The sequence below is a fragment of the Pongo abelii genome, chromosome 12 (assembly GCF_028885655.2).
Source record: "Pongo abelii isolate AG06213 chromosome 12, NHGRI_mPonAbe1-v2.0_pri, whole genome shotgun sequence".
Classification (NCBI taxonomy): domain Eukaryota; kingdom Metazoa; phylum Chordata; class Mammalia; order Primates; family Hominidae; genus Pongo; species Pongo abelii.
In genome coordinates, this window is record NC_071997.2 from 70,371,898 (window position 1) to 70,395,832 (window position 23,935).

The window sequence follows — 23,935 nt, forward strand, 5'->3', positions numbered from 1 at the left end:
CCACCCGCCTCGGCCTCCCAAAGTGCTGGATTACAGGTGTGAGCCACCATGCCCGGCCAAGTGTGACTATTAATGGAAACAAAGAACCAAACTAAAACAGTCTCCTACCTAACATTTCCACCCCAACAGGCTGAATTTCAAATCCATAACCTCTTTTAAGATATTTCTTTTCTTTTTTTTTTTTTTGAGACAGGGTCTTGCTCTGTTGCTGAGGCTGGCTCACTGCAGCCTTGACTTCCTAGGCTCCAGCAATCCTACCACCTCAGCCTCCCAAGTAGTTGGCACTACAGGTGCACACCACCAGCCTGGCTATTTTTTTTACATTTTTGTAGAAATGGGGTCTCCCTATGTTGGCCAGGCTGGTATTGAACTCCTGGCCTCAAGCAATCCTCCTGCCTCGGTCTCCCAAAGTGCTGAAATCACAGGTACAAGCCACTGTGTCCAGCCTCTTTTGATACATTTTTAACTTCAGTTTTCATCATAAATGCAGAGGACAAGGTGGGCAGTCACACCATTTGATGGGTTTCACCCTCTCTAATGTGCTATCTAATATAACAACTAGCTGAAACCTTGAGTTCAAATTTAACAACTAAATGTAGTAGCTTGAGAGCAGGGCAAATCAAACAAATATTTGAATTATTTATATCTAAGGTACTCCTTTTTAAGAAGTAGCTTAAAATTTTTTTTTTTTAATTTTAGAGATGGGGGTCTTGCTGTCTTGCCCAGGCTGGTCTTGTACTCCTGGGCTCAAGCAGTCTACCTGCCTCAGCCTCCTGAAGTGCTAGGATTACAGGTGTGAGCCACTGTGTCCAAAAAGTAACTTTTAAAAAAGATATTTTTCTGTTCCCTCCCAAGGCTATCCTAATTCAACATTTTCATTCCAAAAAATATGTCAGACTTGCCTTTGTTCATTAACTGAGGAGAAAGGTAAGTAAAAGCATAATGAAAGCATATCCTGTATCAGCAGAAATCATCTTAAAACCATGGTTTCTTCATTCATCTCTAGTAGGATATTACCCTTTATACCAGATATTCCTGTTTCCAAAGAAAAAAGAAGTAAATCAGGTCTGGTAAAATTAATTTCTTTTTTTTTTAAGCTAGTACAAAATAGTAACCAAATACAGCTAAGTCACAAATGGTTCAAAAATCTAAACCTAAGATGTAAGTTAAGGTACATTTATTTATGTCTGTTTTAAAGAAGCTAAACTGGCCGGGCAACATGGCTCACGCCTGTAATCCCAGCACTTTGGGAGGCCAAGGTGGGCAGATCACCTGAGGTCAGGAGTTCAAGACCAGCCTCACCAACATGGAGAAACCTCATCTCTACAAAAATATAAAAATTAGCCGGGCATGGTGGCACATGCCTATAATCCCAGCTACTCGGGAGGCTGAGGCAGGAGAATCGCTTGAACCCGGGGGTGGAGGATGCAGTGAGCCAAGATCACGCCATTGCACTCCAGCCTAGACAACAGAGTGAGACTCTGTCTCAAAAAAATAATGAATGAATGAAGGAAGGAAGGAATGAAAGAGAGAAAGAGAGGAGAGAAGGAGAGAAAGAAGCTAAACCAATAGAAAAAGAGCAGCAAGGGGGATGTATGAGGTTCCACCAAAGTAAACAATTATCAATTTCAAAGAACATGCCTGAAGCTTTGAACAGCAGATATGATTTTTTATTTCCATGAGTCAATGGTTTGTAGGTTTTTTCATTAATTTTATTTTGTTTTAGAGACAGGGTCTCGCTCTGTCATCCATGCTGGAGTGCAGTGGCATGATCATAGCTCACTGCAGCCAGGAACTCTGGGGCTCAAGTGATCCTCCCACCCAAGCCTCCTCAGTAGCTAGGATTACAGGCGCATGCCACCATGCTTGGCTAATTTTTACATTTTTTGTAGAAACAAGGTCTTGCTTCATTGCCCAGGGAGATCTCGGCCACCTGAGCTCACGTGATGCTCCTGCCTCAGCTTCCCAAAGTGCTGGGATTACAGGTGTAAGCCACCACACCTGGTCATGAGTCAGTGGTTTCTGGCACAGTCAGATTTGAAGTAACTCTTCCTGTGAGCATATTTACAAAATTCATACATGCTGGATAGTTCTTAATTACCTGACAATCAATCACAAGCATATTCTGAGTCTCTTCTACATGTTCAGTACAAGATATATAACACACAATTTTATACTCAAAACTTTTCAAAAATTTAGCTAGGGAAATAATAACTTATATGAAGTGTTAGACTGTGTTATACATACTAAAGTGTTAAAGGCATATAAGCAAAAGTTAGACCAATGTAGCAGAAAAGAGCATTTCACAGAAGCAACAATCAACTAAGTATTGTTAATGTGATAGTGGATGTTCTCAAAAGCAAATTTAAACGGAGCTAAAATAACCCAGTTTCTGAGATGTCAGACAGCGATAATCTGAGTAAAGATCACTGGAATCCTGCCATACAAGCCTTTCCCTGTATAATTCGTTAGAGATCAAATTCCAACTTCTCCTGAGAATGTAGAACTATTTTTATTTTAAAAGCCACTGATAACCACAAAGGTCTTCAAAATGAAATTCATGCAAATCTAGCATCATGAAAACAAGTAATCAAACAAAATTTACTTTAACATAAACAACAGGCCCCCAGAGAAAAGATGAGCCCAATGTAAGATGACAGATACCCTGGCTCCTCAGTTTAATGTGAAACAAAAAACCAGATATGAGTTAATCCATTTTAATTACCAACAACTTTCACTGGTGAAGCAGTTAGAAACAAGCAGTATTTTTAGTCTGTATCCTACCAATGAGTATTATGCTTCTTAACAGCTTCAATCAAGCCAATTAATGGGATAGAAAAAGTATCTATGATCTGTAGCAACAGAGTTGGGTGCTTAAAAGATCAAAAACAAAACAGTATCTACTGAATGCATTTAAATTTCTAAGTAAACCTAATTTAAAAAGAAAAAGTACTCAATAAACATAGTATCATTTATTTAGGATTTGATTATATTTTGTCTTCTGTTACACAGAGGCCTAGCTCACTAGAATTGGGGCTGGTTATGTCTAACTAATGTGAGGACTTAAGGAATAGTCGGTTAAGGGGCTAGAGACTAAGGTCAATTGCCAAGACAGATAAAGGGTAGTGACGCAATGATCAGTATGGCCAGAATATAGAGAATTCAGAGGATGTTTCACAAAATCTCAAAGGTTTACTTTGCCTGCATTCTCTCTCTTATTAATCATTTGGAATTCTATTTAATGATACTAAGTATCATCCCTTTTAAAAATAATTGGTACTTTATCAAACTAATACTAAAACAAGAAGCACCTGTATCTATAAACTGTAAACCTAAATCCAAACCTGGGGGCTGTAAATGAAAAAATTTTAAGAGGTTACACAGTCACCTAGAGTACTGTATTTTTACCAAATTGTAAAATATATTGTTTTTTTCTAAAATTCAAAATAAATGGTAAAATAACATATTTTTGATATTATCATATAAATACTCAAATAAATGTTAAAACTGAGGCTTCTAAAGCTTCAGCAAATATTTTAAGTATATAGTCTATTAAGAGACTGTATATGACAAAAGAGATAAAAAGTGATGTTTAGGAAAGGTAGAAAATACCACAACAACATATGAAGAATTCTTGCCAAGAAACTGAACCTGAATCTCATCAGCCTCTAGATTAGCAGAGTTCCCAACAGGGGGCAATTTTTGCCCCCAGGAGACACTTGGAAATGTCTGGAACACTTTTGGTTGTCACAATTGGTGGAGGGGGTGCTGCTGACTAGCAGCTAGAGACCTGCGATGCTGCTAAACATCTACTGGAGCTCAGAAAACAATCCCCAAACTGCAGGCTTCAGAAGCAGCTGCAGAAGCTAAGTTTTTTTCTAACTTCTGCTGTCCTGTCTTTCAGTCCCATTCTCCCCCAAGGTCAGCCACAGAAACTAGAATCCCCCTTCCCCAAGGTGGGTCATAGAAATCAGAACCCCTTTCCTTAAAAGCCAACCAGAAAGCCTAACAATACCCTGTGTAAAAATTGGCCATAAAGAAATGAAATGACCTACCTTGTTTCACTGTGGGCCGTAAGACCCCCATCCCAGAGAGGGCCCTGCCCACACCCAGAAGGACGAAATGCATGCTCTGAGAGGGCAAGAAGAATCTGAACAGACAGGTTTTGCTGGGTTTCCCCATTAAGTCCATTAGCATTAGATCATACTCTTTTTGTCCAATCATATTTCTACATGGCTGTCCATACTTTGTTGGACCTAAGCATAAAAATGAATAATTTCCCTATATCTTTGGATCTTTGTTTTGAAGGCTCTCGTGTATACACGTTAAACAAATGTGTATGCCTTTTTTTCCTATTAATCAATCTGCTTCTTGTCGGTAATTTTTCAGCAAACCACTGAGGCCGAAGGGCTTGGCTCCCACACATTCTGCAAGGCACAGGACAGTCCCCCACAACAAAAAAATTATCCAGTACCAAATTCCAACAGTGAGAAGTTGAGAGAACCTTTTCTAGATCTAACAGGAAATACAGGTGTCAGAGAAACACGCTACAGAACTTCATGGGGATGCAATCAGCAAAATCCAGAACACAGGAAACTCTAATTTTCTTTTCAGATGCGATAATGATTACTATATCATGGTTATATATGTAAAGAAACAAAGTTTCTCTTTAAATGATTAAATGATTTTTGGAATTTGCTTCAAAATAATCCAATGGGCAAAGAAATATAGATGAAAACAAGAAGGGATATGGGTTAATAACCATTGAAGCTGGGTAATAGGAATATAGGTACATTATATTACTTTATTTATGCCCATATAATGGATACATTATATATATTTTTTCTGTTTTGTTTTAAATTTCCATAATAAAAAATTTAAAAGGGGGTAAAAAAAAGCCTCCATATATCAAGACAAAATTAGAATCTAATGAAGTAAAATAAGATTTATCTAAATTTGTGAACTTTATGCATACACATATCCTGTTGTATTCTCGGGCTTGTAACTTGATACCAATTGGTAATTGTGCCCAAAGAGTATAACAATTAGATTTGGGTATCTAATTTAAAAAACAATATGAATTTAAAAAACAGTATGTACATCTCATAATATTATTAGCATTTCTATTCTTAGGTACAGTGGATATCTAGCAGTATCTCATATATATGAATCTTCTATTTATTAATAATCATTACAAAATAATCATATGGTAGCTAAACAGAATTCTAGCATCCCTTTGTAAAGTCAACCGTATCTTCCTACCTATCTCATAAATTGATGGTGAAGCCAATTTCCTCTATTTTCTGGCAACCAGAATGCTACTAGTAAGAAAGACCATTTAGATAAAAGCAGCCTGTAGACAAAAACTGGCAGTTTTTAGGACATCAGTACCCTCACAATAAAAATGAACTTAAATAACTGAAATGAAATATTCATCAAGCAAGTGTTCATACATTTAGAACAAAATCAGGAAATATTTTAAGTGACTACAATAAAATAATTTGACTATATCTCCTTAATGAAATGTATTCAAAGAAGAGTCACTAAAGACAACTGTAATATTAAATTTTATAATCCATCCAATGTAGTAGAATATCACACCCTTTTGGGGAAAAAAACCTATCCAATAGTTTTATTAGCATCATTATTTTAATCCTTTTTATTTTGCTTTTTTTTGGAGAAAGGCTCTCACTCTGTTGCCTAGGCTGGAGTGCAGTGACACAGTCATGGCTCATGACCTCCCAGACTCAAGTTTTTGTCAAAATCTTCAGTTAGAAGGAAAATAGTACTGCTTTTGAATTACAAAAGACATGGTTACAGTTTGGATAAAGCATTAAAAACTAATTTTTAAAAAAATAATGTTTTGCTAAATTATTAAAAAATATTAAAGTGTATCAAGACTCACCCCTACCCAGTGATAGTTCAGAGAAAGCTATCATCTATCTTCTCTCAGAAAACAACATACTTTCCTTTTATAATGAAAAAAGAAGACCTTACTGCAAACCTACGCAGAAGCTTGAAGACAGAGTAATCACGCTGACAACCTGTCCTCTGCAAAGATTCTTTTAAAAAGCCATAATCACTGAAGTCAGCTAGGTAGCAGAAATCTCCATGGTGGCAGTTAGTTGCTACTCTACTCTTCCTAAATACAGTAGTCACTGAGTTTCAATTCTAAAGTGAAGAGGACTTTCTACTCCACTGTTTTCTTTAATGCACTGAACAGGCTAACATGGACTATAAAAATTAGGAACTAAATTTAGTTGCTATTATTACCCATTTTTAAAATAAGGCATAGAAGGCCAGGCACGGTGGCTTATGGCTGAAATCCCAGCACTTTGGGAGGCCAAGGTGGGCAGATCACTTAAGCCTAAGAGTTTGAGCAACATAGCAAGAAATTGTCTCTTCAAAAAAATAACACCAATTAGCCAAGTGTGGTTAGTCCCAGCTACTCATGAGGCTGAGGTGGGAGGATCGCTTGAGCCAGGGAGGTGGAGGCTGCAGTGAGCTGAGATAGTACCACTGTACTCCAGCCTGGGTGACAGAGCGAGACCTTGTCTCAAAAAAATAAAATAAATTAAGGCATAGGGACGTGCAGTCATTGCTGTCCTTTTCTGTCACAAAATTATACTGAAGATTTAAATGTCTCCAAAATATGCAGAGTAATGCCCATATTCAATACGATTCTAAAAGAGGTGTTCCAGTGTTGCCAGTAATTTTTACCTGCTTGACAAGTGTGACAAAAAAATTATGAATGAAAACAGCCCTATGTAGGGCATGTTACTAAAAACAATTGTTCTTGATAGAATAATTGCCTATGCTGTTATAAACATTAGTAATAACAGAGTCAACTCATTAGATCAAATTACCACAGAGATGGTAAATATTAGAACCATGATTTTATAAACTCTTATAGCTCTTGATTTTTGTATTAGCCAGAAGAGAAACACAAGCTCATAATGTAGAATGCTACACCTATACAGTGCACATAATTCAGAACTTAGGCAAGATATAATAAGCAATATTAAGAAAGAAACTGCTACACTATCCCATATCAATGATTGGGATTTACACTTTTAGGCTAGTGATTTTTTGACAAAAGTGAATAAAAATTTCACATGATATCTTAATAGTACTAAGATAATGGTTATCACTAAATAAATACAAAAAGGATTCAAGTATATACAAAATCAGGTTGTATCAAAATAAGTAGCAAAAGAGAAAATATGAAATTAGAAACCCAAAAAAGAATCATGATTAAAATTAAAAGGTATCATAAGTTACAATGATATTAGATAAGCTTTGGAAAGAATGAATACACATATACATATATATATATGTTTATACACATAATATATATTATCTTTAATTTTCAGAACAATCTTTAACAGTATATGTTACTACACTGCCTTAGGAATGAGAAATCTGAGGATCACAATGGTAGGGAGACATGGCTGATTACTATCAGAAGTGGGATTTAAGTCTAGGAATGTCAGGATACAGAATCCACCATCTTTGTCCTATACCTTTTGTGAAAATGTCATCTCCCTGAAGAATACAGTGCCTTTGGTATCAAGGGGTAAGGTATAGTTCCAAGAGAGGAACAGCTAAAAGTGAGAGAGATTACTAATCACATAGTGATATAGTTTGGGTATTTGTCCCCACCCAAATCTCATGTTAACATGTAATCTCCAATGTTGAAGGTGGGGCATGGTGGAAGGTGTTTGGGTTGAGGGGGCAGATCCTTTATGGCTTAGTGCGGTCCTCACCACAGTGAGTGAATTCTCAAGAGATCTGGTCATTTAAAAGTGTGTGGCACCACCCACCCTTTTCTCTAGTTCTTGCTATCGCCACGTGAAGTGCCTGCTCTTCCTTTGCCTTCCACCATGAGTAAAAACTCCCTAGAAGCCAAGCAAATGCTAGCGCCATGCTTCCTGTACAGCCTGCAGAACTGTAGGCCAATTAAACTGCTTTTCTTTATAAAGTACCCAGTCTCAGGTATTTCTTTATAGCAAAGCAAGAACGGCCTAATACACACAGCAACAGGTAGCTGGATGGGTTGCTGACTTTTATATAAAGTCTGACTGGAATCAGACAGGCCTGTGTCTGAATTCTGGCTCTACCTTCTACTAGTTGTATGATAATTCACCTCTCCATGCCCGTTTCCCTAAGTGCAAAGTAGGTAGAAGAACAGTGTATCCTGGCCAGGCGCAGTAGCTCATGCCTGTAATCCCACCACTTTGGGAGGCCAAGGCAGGCAGATCACTTGAGGCCAGGAGTTTGAGACCAGGCTGGCCAACATGGCAAAACCCCACCTCTATCAAAACTATAAAAAAAAAATTAGCCGGGCATGGCAGCACATGTCTGTAATCCCAGCTACTCAGAAGGCTGAGGTGGAAGAATGGCTTGAACCCTGGAGGTGGAGGTTGCAGTGAGCCAAGATCATGCCACTGTATTCCAGCCTGGGTGACAGAGCGACACTCTGACTCCAAAAACAAAATAATTTAAAACACAGACACACAAAAAAACAGTGTATCCCCATTCATCTTTTACTTACCTGTCAGAAAGCAAATGACATTAGTATTTTTTTATTATTGACTTAGCATCCGTTCTCTACTTTCTGCCTTTGGGGTTGAGTTTGTTTGATTTTGTTTGTTTTTTTTTAAAGAGACGGGGCCTTGCTCTGTTCCCCAGGCTGGAATGCAGTGGCACAATCAGAGCTCACTGCAGCCTCTAACTCCTGGGCTTAAGCAATGCCCTCACCTCAGCCTTCCAAGCAGCTGGGACTACAGGTGTGCACCACCATGTTCAGCTAACCTTTTAAGAATTTTTTTGTAGAGATGGGGTATTGCTATGTTGCCCAGGCTGGTCTTGAACTCCTGGCCTAAAGTGATCCTCCTGCCTCAACCTCCCAAAGCGCTGGGGTGTGAACCACCATATCCAGCCTGTTTTTTTTTTTTATTTGTTTGTTTTTTGAGACAGAGTCTCGCTCTGTCCCCCAGGCTGGAGTGCAGTGGTGCAATCTTGGCTCATTGCAACCCCCACCTCCTGGATTGAAGCGATTCTCTTGCCTCAGCCACCCAAGTAGCTGGCATTACAGGTGTGCACCACCACGCCTGGCTAATTTTTGCATTTTTGGCAGAGACAGGGTTCTTGGCCAGGCTGGTCTTGAACTCCTGACCTCAGGTGATCTGCCCGCCTCAGCCTCCTAAAGTGCTAGGATTACAGGCATGAGCCACCTCGCCTGGCCTTTTTTTTTAAGCATCAAGATTGCACAGGAAACACGAAAATTCTAGTTCGCTAAGAAAGAAGGAAGTTATAATAGCATTAATGACTGCTTCTTGTTAACTACCTATATGTACCAATTATTTTGAATTTTTAAACCTGAGTGGAGAGAAAAAGAAATTACAGGTCCAATGGCATCAGATAAATTTGTATAGAAAAAAATCTTATAAGGCAAATATTCTGAATTTTCAAAATAAGGTAGCTTACATTAATTACATAAGGTAACATTACATTACATATTTACAGAAGCCTATAAACAAAGAACACTCTTAAAAGACTAACTAGGTCGAAAAGGTCTCGTGTAACTTTTAATTTATATAAGCCCCGAAAAAGATATTCGGAGATATTCATAAACAACTTCAAAGTTCCTCCTGAAAGATTCAATACAAAATTCCAGTTTAACTTTGTTGGAATGTAACCATCAATAGCAAAGGATGTATATATAGTATACTACTCTACAGAGTATAATCACATACATTACAATGGAATTTACTAGGCTTGCGATTAACACATTAACAATCTTGTAGGCATTTCCTTTAATTGAAGAAGATCCTAGGTCTACCTTTACTTTTTGCACAGTAAAAACAAAAAATACAGTAGTCTGCCTTTACCCATGGTTTCGCTTTCTGTGGTTTTGGTTACCCATAGTCAACTGTGGCCCGAAAGTAGGTGAGTCTGGTACAATAAGATATTTTGAGAGAGAAAGAGACCACATTCACATAACTTCTAATATAGCATATTGTAATAATTGTTCTATTTCATCATTATTGTTGTCAATTTTTTACTGCATCCCCCAATTTATAAATTAAACTTAATCAAAGACATGTATGTATAGGAAAAAACAGTACATATAAGGTTTGGTACTACCTGTGGATTCAGGCATCCACTGGGGGTCTTGGAACAGATCACCCTAGGATAAAGGGGAACTACTATAAAATAGTGCCTTCAGCAGATTTAAGCCCAAACACAGTACATTTCTTCCACAACTTCATCACCTAAACGCTGTCAATTACAGAGTAAAACAAATATGAAGAGCATTTTATGATCAGAAAATAGTGATATACATGTTTATTCATAAATTTGAAAATCTGAGTAAATGGTAATCTCAACATTTTCAGTATTCTAAAAATGATCATTTTTAAAATGGTCATTTTTAGAATATTGTTCGACAACCAAGAAAGTACCTGGAAACATTACCAACAAGCTCAATTCCAAACTTCATTCAATTTCTTAATATTTTTATTATTAACCTGATTCAGTAGGGCATTTTATTGGATACATGCCAAAAATGAATTATTCAAGCCCTCTAGCCCTTTGTATGATATTTTAAAATAAAAACATAAGGAAAATAAACATCAAAAAATGATTAAAATGGAAGAAGGAAAGAAAGAAAGAAGGAAAGATTACTACTTTGAAGCTTGGAATGGGCGTGCGCGTGCACGCGGGCGTGTGTGTGTGTGTGTGTGTGATACTTCTCCAAATCTTTTTTTTCCTTTTTGCCACTATAACCAGCTAGTGATGAATAAAACGTTGCTTTAACATTTTTTCAAACAGAACTCTTTTAAGAAAAATACAGTGGGGCCGGTTGTGGTGGCTCATGCCTGTAATCCCAGCACTTTGGGAGGTCAAGATGGGCAAATCACCTGAGATCAGGAGTTTGAGACCAGCCTGGCCAACATGGTGAAACCCTGTCTCTACTTAAAATACAAAAATTAGCCGGGCGTGGTGGCGTGTGCCTATGGTCCCAGCTACTTGGGAGGCTGAGGCAGGAGAATTGCTTGAACCTGGGAGACAGAGGTTGCAGACAGCCGAGATTGCACCACTGCACTCCAGCCTGGGCAACAGAGTGAGATTCAGAGAAAGAAAGGGGGGGTGGGGAGAGACAGACAGAGAGAGAGAGAGAAAGAAAAAGAAAGGAAGAAAAAGAAAGAGAGAGAGAGAGAAATCAAGCAAGCAAGCAAGCAAGCAAGCAAGCAAGCAAGCAAGCGCGAACACTCATGTATCTACCACTAAGTTCAATACTTGCTAAAATTTTGCCATTTTTGCTTCAACTATTCATATACGCATGCTTTTCCTGAACCACTTCAAGGGTGAGTATCTTTTTAGGAAAAAGAAAACAAGCAAAGCATTTTCACTACAGAAAATTTGGAAACTACTGAGGGGTAAAAAGAACTACAGATATCTGCCAGATGCAGTGTTTCACACCTGTAATCCCAGCACTTTGGGGGGCCAAAGTGGCAATTACTTGAAGTCGGGAGTTCAAGACTTGCCAGGCCAACGTGGTGAAACCTTGTCTCTACTAAACACACACACACACACACACACACACACACACACAATTAGCCAGCATGGTGGTGCGCGCCTGTAGTCCCAGCTACTCAGTAGGCTGAGGTGGGAGAATTGCTTGAACCCAGGAGGCAGAGTTACAGTGAGCTGAGATAGCACCACTGCACTCCAGCATGAGTTACAGAGGGAGACCCTGTCTCCACAAAAAAAAAAAAAAAAAAAAATCACCGTGAACACCTTTCATCACCGTGAACACCTTTCATGTATTTTCTTGTGGTACTTTTTCCTATGCAAAATATTTATTTATTAAATTTGGATTACGATGGTTGAACAACATTGTGAATATACCAAAATGTTTTTAATGGTATTATATGTAGTTTACCACAATTAACATTTTTTAAAAATTTAGATTATACTATGTATGCAATTCTGTATCTTGCTTTTACTTCCACTGAATATTATTTCATAAACATTTTCCGATATTGGTCTGTAACAACACTGATTTTTTAAAAATGACTGTAGAGTATTCCATAGAGTAGATATAACAAATGTATTCTCCCGTTCTTCCCTTTCCTCCCATTCATTCCCTATTATTGGACATTCAGTTGTTTCTAATTTTCTACCACATAAATTCCACAATAGGCCAAGCGCTGTGGCTCATGTCTGTAATCCCAGCACTTTGGGAGGCCAAGGCGGGCGGAACACCCAAGGTCAAGAGTTTGATACCAGCCTGGCCAACATGGTGAAACCCTGTCTCTACTAAAAATACAAAAAATTAGCCAAGCGTGGTGGCGTGCACCTGTACTCCAGCTACTCAGGATGCTGAGGCAGGAGAATCACTTGAACCCAGGAAGTGAACCAAGATTGCTCCACTGCACTCCAGCCTGGGTGACAAGAGAGAAACTCTGTATTTAAAAAAAAAAAAATCCACAATAAATATTTGCATATATAAATATTTGTAGAATCTTGGGTTGTTTCTTTAGGCTAAATTCCTGTGGGTACCTCTTCTTCCTCACAATACACACATTCAGTTTTTCTCTTTGTTTTGGATTTAACAAATGTTTACATACAGTGTTAAAGGCTACTATGTCTTCCCTTATTCCATTTGCCATTTTCCACTCCTCAGGGGTACCTACTATTCTAAATTTTGTGTTTGCATTCTCATGCTTTTTTTTTTTTTTTTTTTTGAGACGGAGTTTTGCTCTTGTTGCCCAGGCTGGAGTACAATGGCACGATCTCAGCTCACTGCAACCTCCGCCTTCCAGGTTCAAGCGATTCTCCTGTCTCAGCCTCCTGAGTAGCTGGGATTACAGGCATGTGCCTCCACACCTGGCTAATTTTGTATTTTCAGTAAAGATGGGGTTTCACCATGTTGGTCAGGCTGGTCTCAAACTCCTGACCTCAGGTGATCCGCCCACCTTGGCCTCCCAAAGTGCTGGGATTACAGGTGTGAGATTTTTAAAGTGAACTGGATATTCTGAAAAGCTTTATATAAATGGTGTCCATGAAGTACATTTACTTCCCTTACTACTTAGGAATGAAACTCAGCGACTAACACTTACATTGGACTCTAAACGATCCCTGGCTTTAAGCCTCACTCATCACCTCACTCTTTGATTCCATTTCAGGTTCACAGACATGTTGATCTTTTCTTAATGTGGCTAAGTCTTTTCAATTTCTACATTTATCTATCATTTCTACTAAAGTAGAGGGGGTACAAAGTATGAATTTACAAAAATCATTTTATTCAGAAGTATTTCCAATTAATTGTTTAAAAAAAAGTAATATGCAGCTATTGATTTGGCCAAAAAAAAAAAAAAATGGTGAAACTAGAATTAAAACACATTCCAAAGACAACATCCAAACATTGTTAAAAATACTTTACCCTTATAATTTGTTTGTTCACCAAGTGCCTCAACATACACTGGTCTCGGCTTCATGTAAAAAAAAAAAAAAAAATGAAGCACTGGTAAATAATATTAGAAGACTCATGCTAAAATATCTAACTTACAGTTTCTAGAACTATCCTTCCTTATAATCAAAATTCAAAAGAAAAAAAAAAAAGAAGCAAAACCAAATTCCAGGAACTAGGGTCAAGCAATTTTCTTAAGAGTCTGACAGAGGAGTTAAAAACTACATTATAGAAAATCTTCTAAAACCTGTATTGTATACGATTGTATACTATCTGCCCTCAATGTATAAGAACAGACATATATTCACCAGTTGGGATTCCCACACTCTAAAATAAAATAAAACGAGAAAATTCATTCAACCCCTACCTTACTCCCTATACAAAAACTGACTCCAAGTAGATCAACAATCTAAATATAAGATCTACATAGGGGTAAATCTTCATGAATCAGATTTGGCAATGGATTCTTAGATTTGACGCCAAAGCACAAACAAAAAAAATAGGAGTTTATAAAAATTAAAAACCTTTGTACATCAAAGAGCATTATCGAGAAAGTGAAAAGACATTCTACAGAAGAAAACACAAATCAAGTATCTGTTAGAAAGTTTAACCTTGATGTTAAAAACACAGTAGATTAAAACACTGTGAAACTTCAACAACAAAAAGACAAGCCAATTTTTGAAAGCATGTATGACTTTAAGCATGTAACATTCTTTTCCATGGTATTCTTTATGGTTATACAGGGCAAAGTTATATAGACTTGCCCTCCAACTTTGCCTCTGGAGTGGTGTTTCCATTCTTCAGCTTAATACAAAAGCTAACGACATAAACATTAAGATATAAAAGGTATTAATCTGCTTGACTCAAAGAGTTTATTATGAAGAGAAACTGAAAAACTTTCCACCAAACCAACCACGTTAAGAAAGTGAGGAGGCCAGGCCACTGTCAATACTTCTCTGATCCTGTACTTTCCATTTCTCCAATCTGTCTTTGACCCCCTCCAACTCTGTCTCTCTCAGTCTTTTTTCATTTGCTTATTAAAGACACACATTTCTCAAAGCTCCACCCTTAGCTTTCCTTCTGCTCCCCAATCTCTTCAACTTCCACTGAACAAATGCTGAAGACTCCCAGACCTCTCATTTTGCCAAGTCTACACCACTGTAACAAAGACTCAAATTTCCAAATTCCTAATAAATATCTCAAGAGCAGTTGAATAAAAAGGAGCCAGAACTTGCTGGTTTTGAAGAATCCCAGTCTCTCACATGCAAAAAATACTAAAACAAAAAATGGCTTACCAGCAAAATTCAAATCCCAAGCACTGTCAAGAAAACATGATCTAAAAGATGTGGTTGAGGACACAGCTACAAAATTCAACCTTGGTAAGATCCCACATCATGCCTCTGAGTACTATTCAGTTAGACAAAAGGCCTCCTAAAGATTTTAAAGGTGTGACTTACAGATTATTTTAATCAAACAGTAGAGTTTCTTTCTTTTTTTTTTTTTTTTTTGAGACGGATTTTTGCTCTCGTTGCCCAGGCTGGAGTGCAATGGCGCAATCTCGGCTCACCGCAACCTCCGCCTCCTAGGTTCAAGCAATTCTCCCGCCTCAGCCTCCCGAGTAGCTGGGATTACATGCATGTGCCATCATGCCTGGCTAATTTTTTTTGTATTTTTAGTAGAGACGGGGTTTCTCCATGTTGGTCAGGCTGGTCTCGAACTCCTGACCTCAGGTGATCCGCCTACCTTGGCCTCCCAAAGTGCTGGGATTACAAGTGTGAGCCACCACGCCCAACCATCAGAGTAGAGTTTCTAAGAAGCTAAAAGCTATTGCCTCTCAGGGGAATTTCAAGAATGAGAATGGCTTATCTCAAAGAGATTTTTAGGTGTGACTTTTGTTTAAGGAAGTGAGCCCAAATATTAACAGGAGACCCATAAGGTTTTGAAGAAAGTTAAATTGGCAGAAACACTGCCCATTTCAACTGAAAGAGACAGAAATAGTACAAAATGAAAAGAGGGCCTTGGACTCCCAAACATCTACAGGTTGGAAGTGGATAGAGGAATCTACACAGCTGCAAAAAAAAGCCTACTTTCCTACTTTTCACAGAAAAGAAAACTCAGAGTGTGGAAACAAAAGCCCAGAAGGACGAGCTAAGAGCCATAATGAATTATTTCCAGACCTGAATTTTAATCAAGGAATTACCAACCTGTGCCCAGCTGAATTTCAAAAATGGTGTGACATAACGACACCTTTGTACCAACATTTTCCCTCTGTTTGAACAAGAACGTCTACACTAGTTATCATACACCTGACCAACCATTGTATCTTGGTTATGTGTGGGGCAAACAATTTGCCTCTTCAGTTTCACAGGTCTTCACATAGAGAAGTAATGTACTCAAGGGGCTGAAAAAACTACATACACCTAAGGAGCCTCATCCAAAACTTGACCTAATTTAGACGACAATATCCTGTACTGTAAGCTGATGCTATAAATGAGAATTCTGCAGAATAATAGGAGGGGGTGAGTGTATTCTGCACGTGGGATGAATGTAAATAATCTGCGGCTGAAGAGTGTATTGTAGAGATTTAGAATATGTTCACAAATTCTCTGACACCTCCTTCAAAATGTAGAGCCAATCTTCCCTCCTCTTGAGTGCAGGCTGGACTGACTAATAAAAAAGCAAATTCTGAAGAATAGAGTAGGGAGAGAGAAAAATAGTAACTTTTCAGTGGAGAAATCTGATAAACACTACCTTAACCAAGTGGTAAGGGTTAACATAAACAGTGATGACATGTGGAATGCATCTATCGCCTAACACAGTGTGACAAGAAAGCTACTTCACCTCTGTTGTGCTCTTTCCAAAGTGCTCAGATTACAGGCGTGAGCCACCGCGCCCGGCCAACTGTTGTGCTCTTTCCCAAAATCCACTACTATGGTATGAATGTGTCCCCCAAAATTCACATGTTAGAAACTTAAACCCCAGTGCAGCAGCGTTGGGAGGTAAGGCCTTTTGGGAGATGCTTAGATCATGAGGGGTCCACTCTCATGAATGGATTAATGCCATTGTGAAAAGAGCTTTTAGGGCCGGGCGCAGTGACTCACACCTATAATCCCAGCACTTTGGGAGGCCAAGGCAGGCGAATCCCTTGAGGTCAGGAGTTTGGGACCAGCCTGGCCAACATGGTGAAACCTGATCTCTACTAAAAATACAAAAAATTAGCTGGGTGTGGCGGTGGACGCCTGTAATCCCAGGTACTTGGGAGACTGAGGCAGAAGAATTGCTTGAACCCAGGAGGCAGAGGTTGCAGTGAGCTGAGATCGTGCCATTGCACACCAGCCTGGGCAACAAGAGTGAAACTCCGTCAAAAAGAAAATGAAAGAAAAGAGAAAGGAAGAAAGAACAGAAAGGAAGAAAGAAAAGGAAGACAGAAAAGGAAGAAAGAAAAGGAAGGAAGGAAGGAAGGGAGGGAGGGAGGGAAGAAAGAGAGAGAAAGAGAAAGAGAAAGAAAGAGAGAGAGAAAGGAAGGAAGGAAGGAGGGAAGGAGGGATGGACAGAGGGAGGGAGGGACGGACGGAGGGAGGGAGGGACGGAGGGAGGGAGGGACGGAGGGAGGGAGGGATGGAGGGAAGTTGGTTGGTGGGTCGTAGGAGTGAGTTTGCTCTCTTCTATTCTTCTACCATGTGAGGACACAGTGCTCCTGCTCTCTGGAGGATGCAGTATTCAAGGCACCCTCTTGGCAGCAGAGACCAGGCCTTCACCAAACACAAACCTACTAGCACCTCAATCTTGGACTCCCAGCCTACAGAACTATGAGAAATTAAATTTCTGTTCTCAATAAATTATCCAGGCTCAGGTATTCTGTTATAGCAGCACAAAACACACTAAGACACCTATAAACCAATCTAACCAGGAGAAAAACAACAGACAAGCACAGATTAGAGGACACACTATAGGATACTTGGCTAGTATTCTTCAAGGCTGTCAAGGTCATTTCACAATGTACATATATATCAAAACATCGAGTTTTTTTTACCCCTTAAATATATACCATTTGAATTTGCCAATTATATTTCAATAAAGCTGGAAAACATAATGCTCATGAAAAACTGAAACGGTGATCTGACATGATTGGGAGACATGATAAGTGCAATTTAGTTAGTTAGCAATTTAGTGGTAGCTTGGATTTAATCCTGGAACAGAAAGAGAATATTAATGGAAAAACTGCTGAAATAGAAATAAAATCTGGAGTTTAGTTAGTAACGAAGTACTAGTTTTAGTTTCTTATTTTGACAAAAGTACCTTTGTATCATATTGGTTTTGTTTGTCCAGCATGCCTAATTCCTTCGGTGAACTGCTCCTCGCTTACTCCCTGTGGTATCAGCTGTCAATTTACACCTTCCCTAACTTACCCTAATTCCAATAAACAACGACTCCTCCCTGGGTAGCCCTGTGCCATGTGACCTAAGCAGGGAAAATAAGAATCCACCTTTCATCAATATACATGTGTTGGGAAGACGGAAGTACCTGAAAAGATGGGTATGGGCCTGCTACCCATGATCTTACCTCCACATAAAGTCAGACTTTTTTTTTTGAGATAGGTCATGCTCTGATGCCCAGGCTGGAGTGCAGAGGTACAACGATGGCTCACTGCAGCCTCAATCTCCCCTCCCAGGCTCCAGTGATCCTCCTATCTCAGCCTCCCAAGTAGCTGGGACTACAGGTGCATGCCACCATGCCCAGGTAATTTTAAAAATTTTTTGCAGAGATGGGGTCTTCCTGTGTTGCCCAGGCTGATCTTGACCTCCTGTTCTCAAACAATCCTTCTGCCTTGGCCTCCCAAAGTGCTGGTATTATAGGTGTGAGCCACCATGCCCGGCCTGAAGTCAGCGTTTTTAAAGAATTACATGAACAGAGCCACATAGCCAAAAGATACCTTCATTTTTCTTTCTTTTTTTTTTTTTGGAGACAGGGTGTCACTCTTGTCACCCAGGCTGGAGTGCAGTGGCATGATCACAGCTCACTGCAACCTCGAACTCCTGGGCCCAGGCAATCCTCCCACTTCAGCCTACCAAGCAGCTGGGACTACAGGTGTGCACCACCACGCCCTGCTAATTTTTTTTTATTTTTTGTAGAGATAGGGTTTCACCATGTTGCCCAGGCTGGTCTTGAACTCCTGGGCTCAAGTGATCTGCCTGCCTTGGCCTCTCAAAGTGTTAGGATAAGAGGCATGAGCCATTGCACCCAGCCTTTAAATGATATTCTAAGAAGACTAGGCTGTTTTCTTTAGACTAAGAAGTGTGTGTGTGGAGGGAGGCCAGTATCACAGGATCAAAGATCAAACTCATTTTGTGATCAACACTGTTACATTAACTAGGTTTATCATAATTCAGTTCAGGCTTTTGTACTGTATCCACAAGACTATAAAATGACTCATTAAAATTCAGATATATTTCCTCTGTTATTGACTTATAATTCACTTAGGTTAATAACTCTGGCAATAAAAAGGAAGTTTAGCTTATTTGGCAGTTAATCTAAGCTGGTTCCTAGAGACTACCACTCATTAACGTCTTGGGTGATAAGAGCTCTGTTTAATTAATTACACAGAGTTATCTAGAAAATTCAGAAACATGATAAATTTACAACCTATCAGCTTCAAGTTCAGAAGTCCTATTTTCTGTTTCCCTAGTAGCATAAATCATTTTTTAAAAATCCATACAAAATTTTAAGAATGGCCTCATATCATATGAAAAAATTAACTCGAGTGGATCAAAGACCTAAGCCTAAGAGTGAAAACTATAGAACTCTTAGTAGAAAACATAGAGGAAAAGTTTCATGACATTGGATTTGGCGATGACTTCTTGGATAGGATACCAAAAGCACAGGCAAGAAAAGTAAAAATAAACTGGACCACATCAAAATTTAAAAGTTTTATGCATCAAAGGATACGATCGGGAGGGGAGTGAAAACTCAGACCGGGAGAAAATATTTGCAAATCCATATATCTAATATGTGATTGATATCCTGAATACATTAAAGAAACTCCTAAAACTCAACAACAAAAAAAACAATAAAAGTGGGTAAAATGGGTTCAGGTGTTTGGTGTAGGAAAAAAAAAAAAAAGAGGCTGGGTTCAGTGGCTCATGCTTATAATCCCAGCACTTTGCAAGGCTGAGGCAGTGGCTTGCTTCAGCCCAGGAGTTCAAGACCAGCCTGGGCAACATGGCAAAACCCTGTCTCTACAAAAAATACAAAAAATTAACCTGTAATCCCAGCTACTCAGGTGGCTGAGGTGGGAGGAACACTGAAGCTTGGGAGGCAGAGGTTGCAGTGAGCCGAGACTGTGCCACTGCACTCCAGCTTGGGCGACAGAGCAAGACCCTGTCTCGAAAAAAAAAAAAAAAGAAAAGAAAAGAAAAAACAGAGACAAAAAGAAATAAAAATAAAAAAGATTTTTGAAAATGGGCAAACCTGGCTGGGCGTCGTGGCTCATGCGTGTAATCCCAGCACTTTGGGAGGCCAAGGCAGGCAGATTGCCTGAGGTCAGGCGTTCAAGACCAGCCTGGCCAAAAGTGGTGAAACCCCGTCTCTACTAAAAATACAAAAATTAGCCAGGCATGGTGGTGTGTGCCTGTAATCCCAGCTACTCAAGAGGCTGAGCAAGAGAATCACTTGAACTCGGGAGGCGGAGGTTTCAGTGAGCCAAGACTGCACCACTGCACTCCGGCCTGGGAGATGGAGCAAGACTCTTGTCTCAAAAAAACAAACAAAAAGGGCAAATCTAACAAGCACATAAAAAGATGTTCAACATCTCTAATCTTTAAGGACTTCAACTCAAAACTAAATGAGATACCACTTTATATACATTAGGATGACAACTATCAAAAAAAAAGAAAAAAAAACCCAGAAACTAACAAGTGTTAGTGAGGATGTACAGAAACTGGAAACTTCATGTACTGCAAAAAACCATAAAATTGAGCAACTGCTGTAGAAAATAGTTTGTCAGTTTCTTAAAAAGTTAAAACATAGAATTACCATGATCCAACAAGTCCACTGCTAGTATATACCCAAAAGAATTAAAAACAGAGACTAAAATAGATATTTGTACACCCATGTTCACAGCAGATTAGTCACAAGAGCCAAAAGGTGGAAACAACTCAAATATCCATCAACAGATAAATGGATAAACAAAATGTGGTATATGCACACAATGGAATATTATTCAGCCTTTAAAAAGAATGAAATCCTGATATGTACTACAACAAGGATAAAAGTTGAAGACACTATGTGTAAAATAAACCAGACACAAAGGACAAATATTGTGTGGTTCTATTTATATGAGGTACCTATAATAGGCAAATACATAGAGAAAAAAGTAGAAAAGAGGTTACCAGGGGCTGAAGAGAGGTGGAAATTGGGAGTTATTGTTTAATGTGTACTGAATTTCTGTTTGGGATTTAAAAAAGAAAGATCTACAAATAGATAGTGGTGATGGTTATACAACATCATGAATGGGTCGGATGCAGTGGCTCATCTGTAATCCGAGTGCTTTGGGAGGTGGAGGCAGGAGGACTGCTTGAGCCCAGGACTTCGAGGCTACAGTAAGCTATGATCATGCCACTGTACTCCAGCCTGGGTGGCAAGACTGCCATCTCTTAAAAAAGAAAACCATCTGTATTTAATACCATTGGACTGTACTTAATACTACTGGACTGTACACTTTAAAACTGCTAAAATGGCCAGGCGCGGTGGCTCACACCTCTAATCCCAGCACTTTGGGAGGCTGAGGGGGGTGGATCATGAGGTCAGGAGTTCAAGACCATACTGGCCAATATGGTGACACCGCATCTCTACTAAAAATACAAAAATTAGCCCAGCGTGGTGGTGCACACCTGTAGTCCCAGCTACTCGGGAGGCTGAGACAGAAGAATCACTTGGACCCAGGAGGTGGAGGTTGCAGTGAGCCAAGATTGCACCACTGCATTCCAGCCTGGGCAAAAGAGCAAGACTCCATCTCAAAAAAGAAAAAAAAAAGGTTAAAATGGTAAAATTTTGTTATGTATATTTTACCACTAATTTTTTTTTTTAAGTACTAAGGATGGGCTTGGGCCAGAGGCCTTCTACATTTATCTTGGCAATAGAGCAGTGGCATACATGGAATGAAGCCCAGAGCCAACCAGCCAGTACACACATACTAGACAAACACAGGCAGTTCAACACTGCTGGGCAGGATACACTGTTGCCCTGAGTTTAGGACAAGGGACTTATATCCAAAAATTGCTTCCAAGTCCTCTTAAGGCTTGGCTTCCTGGCTTCCTCTCAAGCACCCCATCTGTCTGCAAGAATAGAAACAGACAGCCTGAACAGCTGAAAGAAGTCCAACACCAGGGGCTGTGTGCTGGCAAGCTACTAGTCAGAGGCTGAGGACTTCAGCAGTGCCAAAGCCCTATTCTCACAGGGTCAATGAATCTGCAAAGATATTCATCTTTTTCTCTCCTCCTCTTTAAATCATTTTATTGGGTATAGTATACATAAGAAAGGGCACATCATAAGAAACACTGATTTTCTTTTAAAGTCTATAAAAAATTTATGTTCAGTAATCTCAAGTGCATCTCTCTGTAAGTTGAGAGTTTTAAAAATAAAATTACTTCAGCACAAACAACATTTTCTTAACTGCCAAATGTTAAATGATTTCTTTTATATTTTTCCCCAAGTGGAAGGGGTAATTATAGCTACCAGAAAACTCAAGTTGTATATTAGACAGTCAACACTGCAATAAGACTGTTTAATAATGACTAGAATTACCAATTATGTTAACACAGTCTTACAAGAAAAAACAAGGTGTTATCCCCAATTCCTCACTTTCTCTCATTCTCTACATCCCTTCCAAGTCAACTCAAAGCAACTCACCCATATTCAAAACATACACTCTACCTGCTCACTTCACTTCGTTAAAATTACCTCTATTTCCACACTGTTATCTCACCTGGACCACTGTGACAGCCCAGTAAGTAGCCTCCTGCTTTCACCTTTTTCCCCCTACAATACTGATTTTTATTAGTTATCCCTAGGTTTGACAAACAAGTTTTGGAACATACTATAATAAAAAAAAAGTTTTTGAAGGAAGGGACCTGTCATAAATGAGAAATAGAGATGGAAATGTGGAATGGAGATTGTGAGAAGTCCACGTAAACTCATTTCTACTATTTTTTGGAGTGGAATATTAATATTGGCTCCATTAATTTCTGAACACCTCATCTTATTAAGAGAATGAAGGATAACAGTTTTTCTTTTTGTTGTTTTGTATTTTGTTTTTCCTTGAAATCCCATTTACCTAATTACCATCACATGGAGGTTTCAAGGCAAAAGAGAATTGTTTTTAATGTGCAGAAAAGCAATTCCAACCTTAGTGGTATTTTCCCCCTGGGATGTCAGTATCCCAGTACTGAGATCCCAGAAATCCATTCTCCATAGGTGAATCAAGGCAATCTTATTAGAACATAAGTCACATCACATCTTTCCTTGTTTAAAACCCTCTAATGGCTTCCCATTACACTTAAAATTCTTAACAAGGCTAATTTCTTGCCTTGGCTGCTCCCTCTGCCTGTATTTTGTGCCCCCAGATCTTCCTGGGGCTGCCTCCTTCTTGTCATTCAAAGCTCAGCTCACCTTAGAGAAGAAATCTTCCTTCACTCAAATTAAAGTAAAGCCACTTACTTTGAGGTGGGGTCTGGGCATCTTAATTTCTTTTTAAGCTCCTCAGGTGAGTCTGACATATAGTGATGCTTTGAATCACTAGCTAAGTGAATCTTCCTTTTGCTTAATAGCTTTTCTGCCAATTTACTTCTTGCTACTTCTTACTGACAGCGGGCTGAAAAAATGGAAAACCAACATTGTGGGAGGTGGTGAGAAAGAAATGGCAATCACTAGGGACTTGTACTAAATCACTGCCAAAGGGGCCGGGTGCGGTGGCTCACTCCTGTAATCCCAGCACTTTGGGAGGCCCAGGTGGGTGGATCACCTGAGATCGGGAGTTCGAGACCAGCCTCACCAACATAGAGAAACCCCATCTCTACTAAAAATACAAAATTAGCTGGCCATGGTGGTGCATGCCTGTAATCCCAGCTACTCAGGAGGCTGAGGCAGAGGAATTGCTTGAACCTGGGAGGCAGAGATTGCGGTGAGAGCCACTACACTCCAGCCTGGGCAACAAGAGTGAGACTCCATCTCAAAAAAAAAAAAAAAAACAAAAAACCTCACTGCCAAAGGTCACGTGTGTGTGTGTGTGTGTATGTGTATGTGTCTGAGACAAGGTCTCACTCTGTCACCCAGGCTGGAGTGGAATGGCGTGATCTTGGCTCACTGCAACCTCCGCCTCCTGGGTTCAAGTGATTCTCGTTCCTCAGCCTCCCAAGTAGCTGGGATTACAGGTGCATGCCACCACACCCAGCCCCAGCT

At 39.4% G+C, this 23,935-nt stretch overlaps 1 protein-coding gene across 7 annotated transcripts in view; it reads right to left on the reverse strand.

Annotated features, from left to right (window-relative positions):
* COMMD1 (copper metabolism domain containing 1) overlaps positions 1–23,935 on the reverse strand; it is a 246,875-nt gene that overhangs the window by 100,504 nt on the left and 122,436 nt on the right. Inside the window, exon 3 of one of the 7 annotated variants that reach the window (XR_008522122.1) lies at positions 23,195–23,348. The exons of 5 other annotated variants lie outside the window; for them this stretch is intronic. Coding sequence is in view for 1 of the 2 variants with exons in the window: in XM_054547507.1 (XP_054403482.1) it covers positions 10,150–10,192 (43 nt within the window). In the remaining variant the exon portion in view is untranslated. Of the gene's footprint in view, positions 1–10,149; positions 10,193–23,194; positions 23,349–23,935 lie in introns of all 7 variants that reach the window. One more of the 7 variants, XM_054547507.1, reaches the window with a different exon arrangement.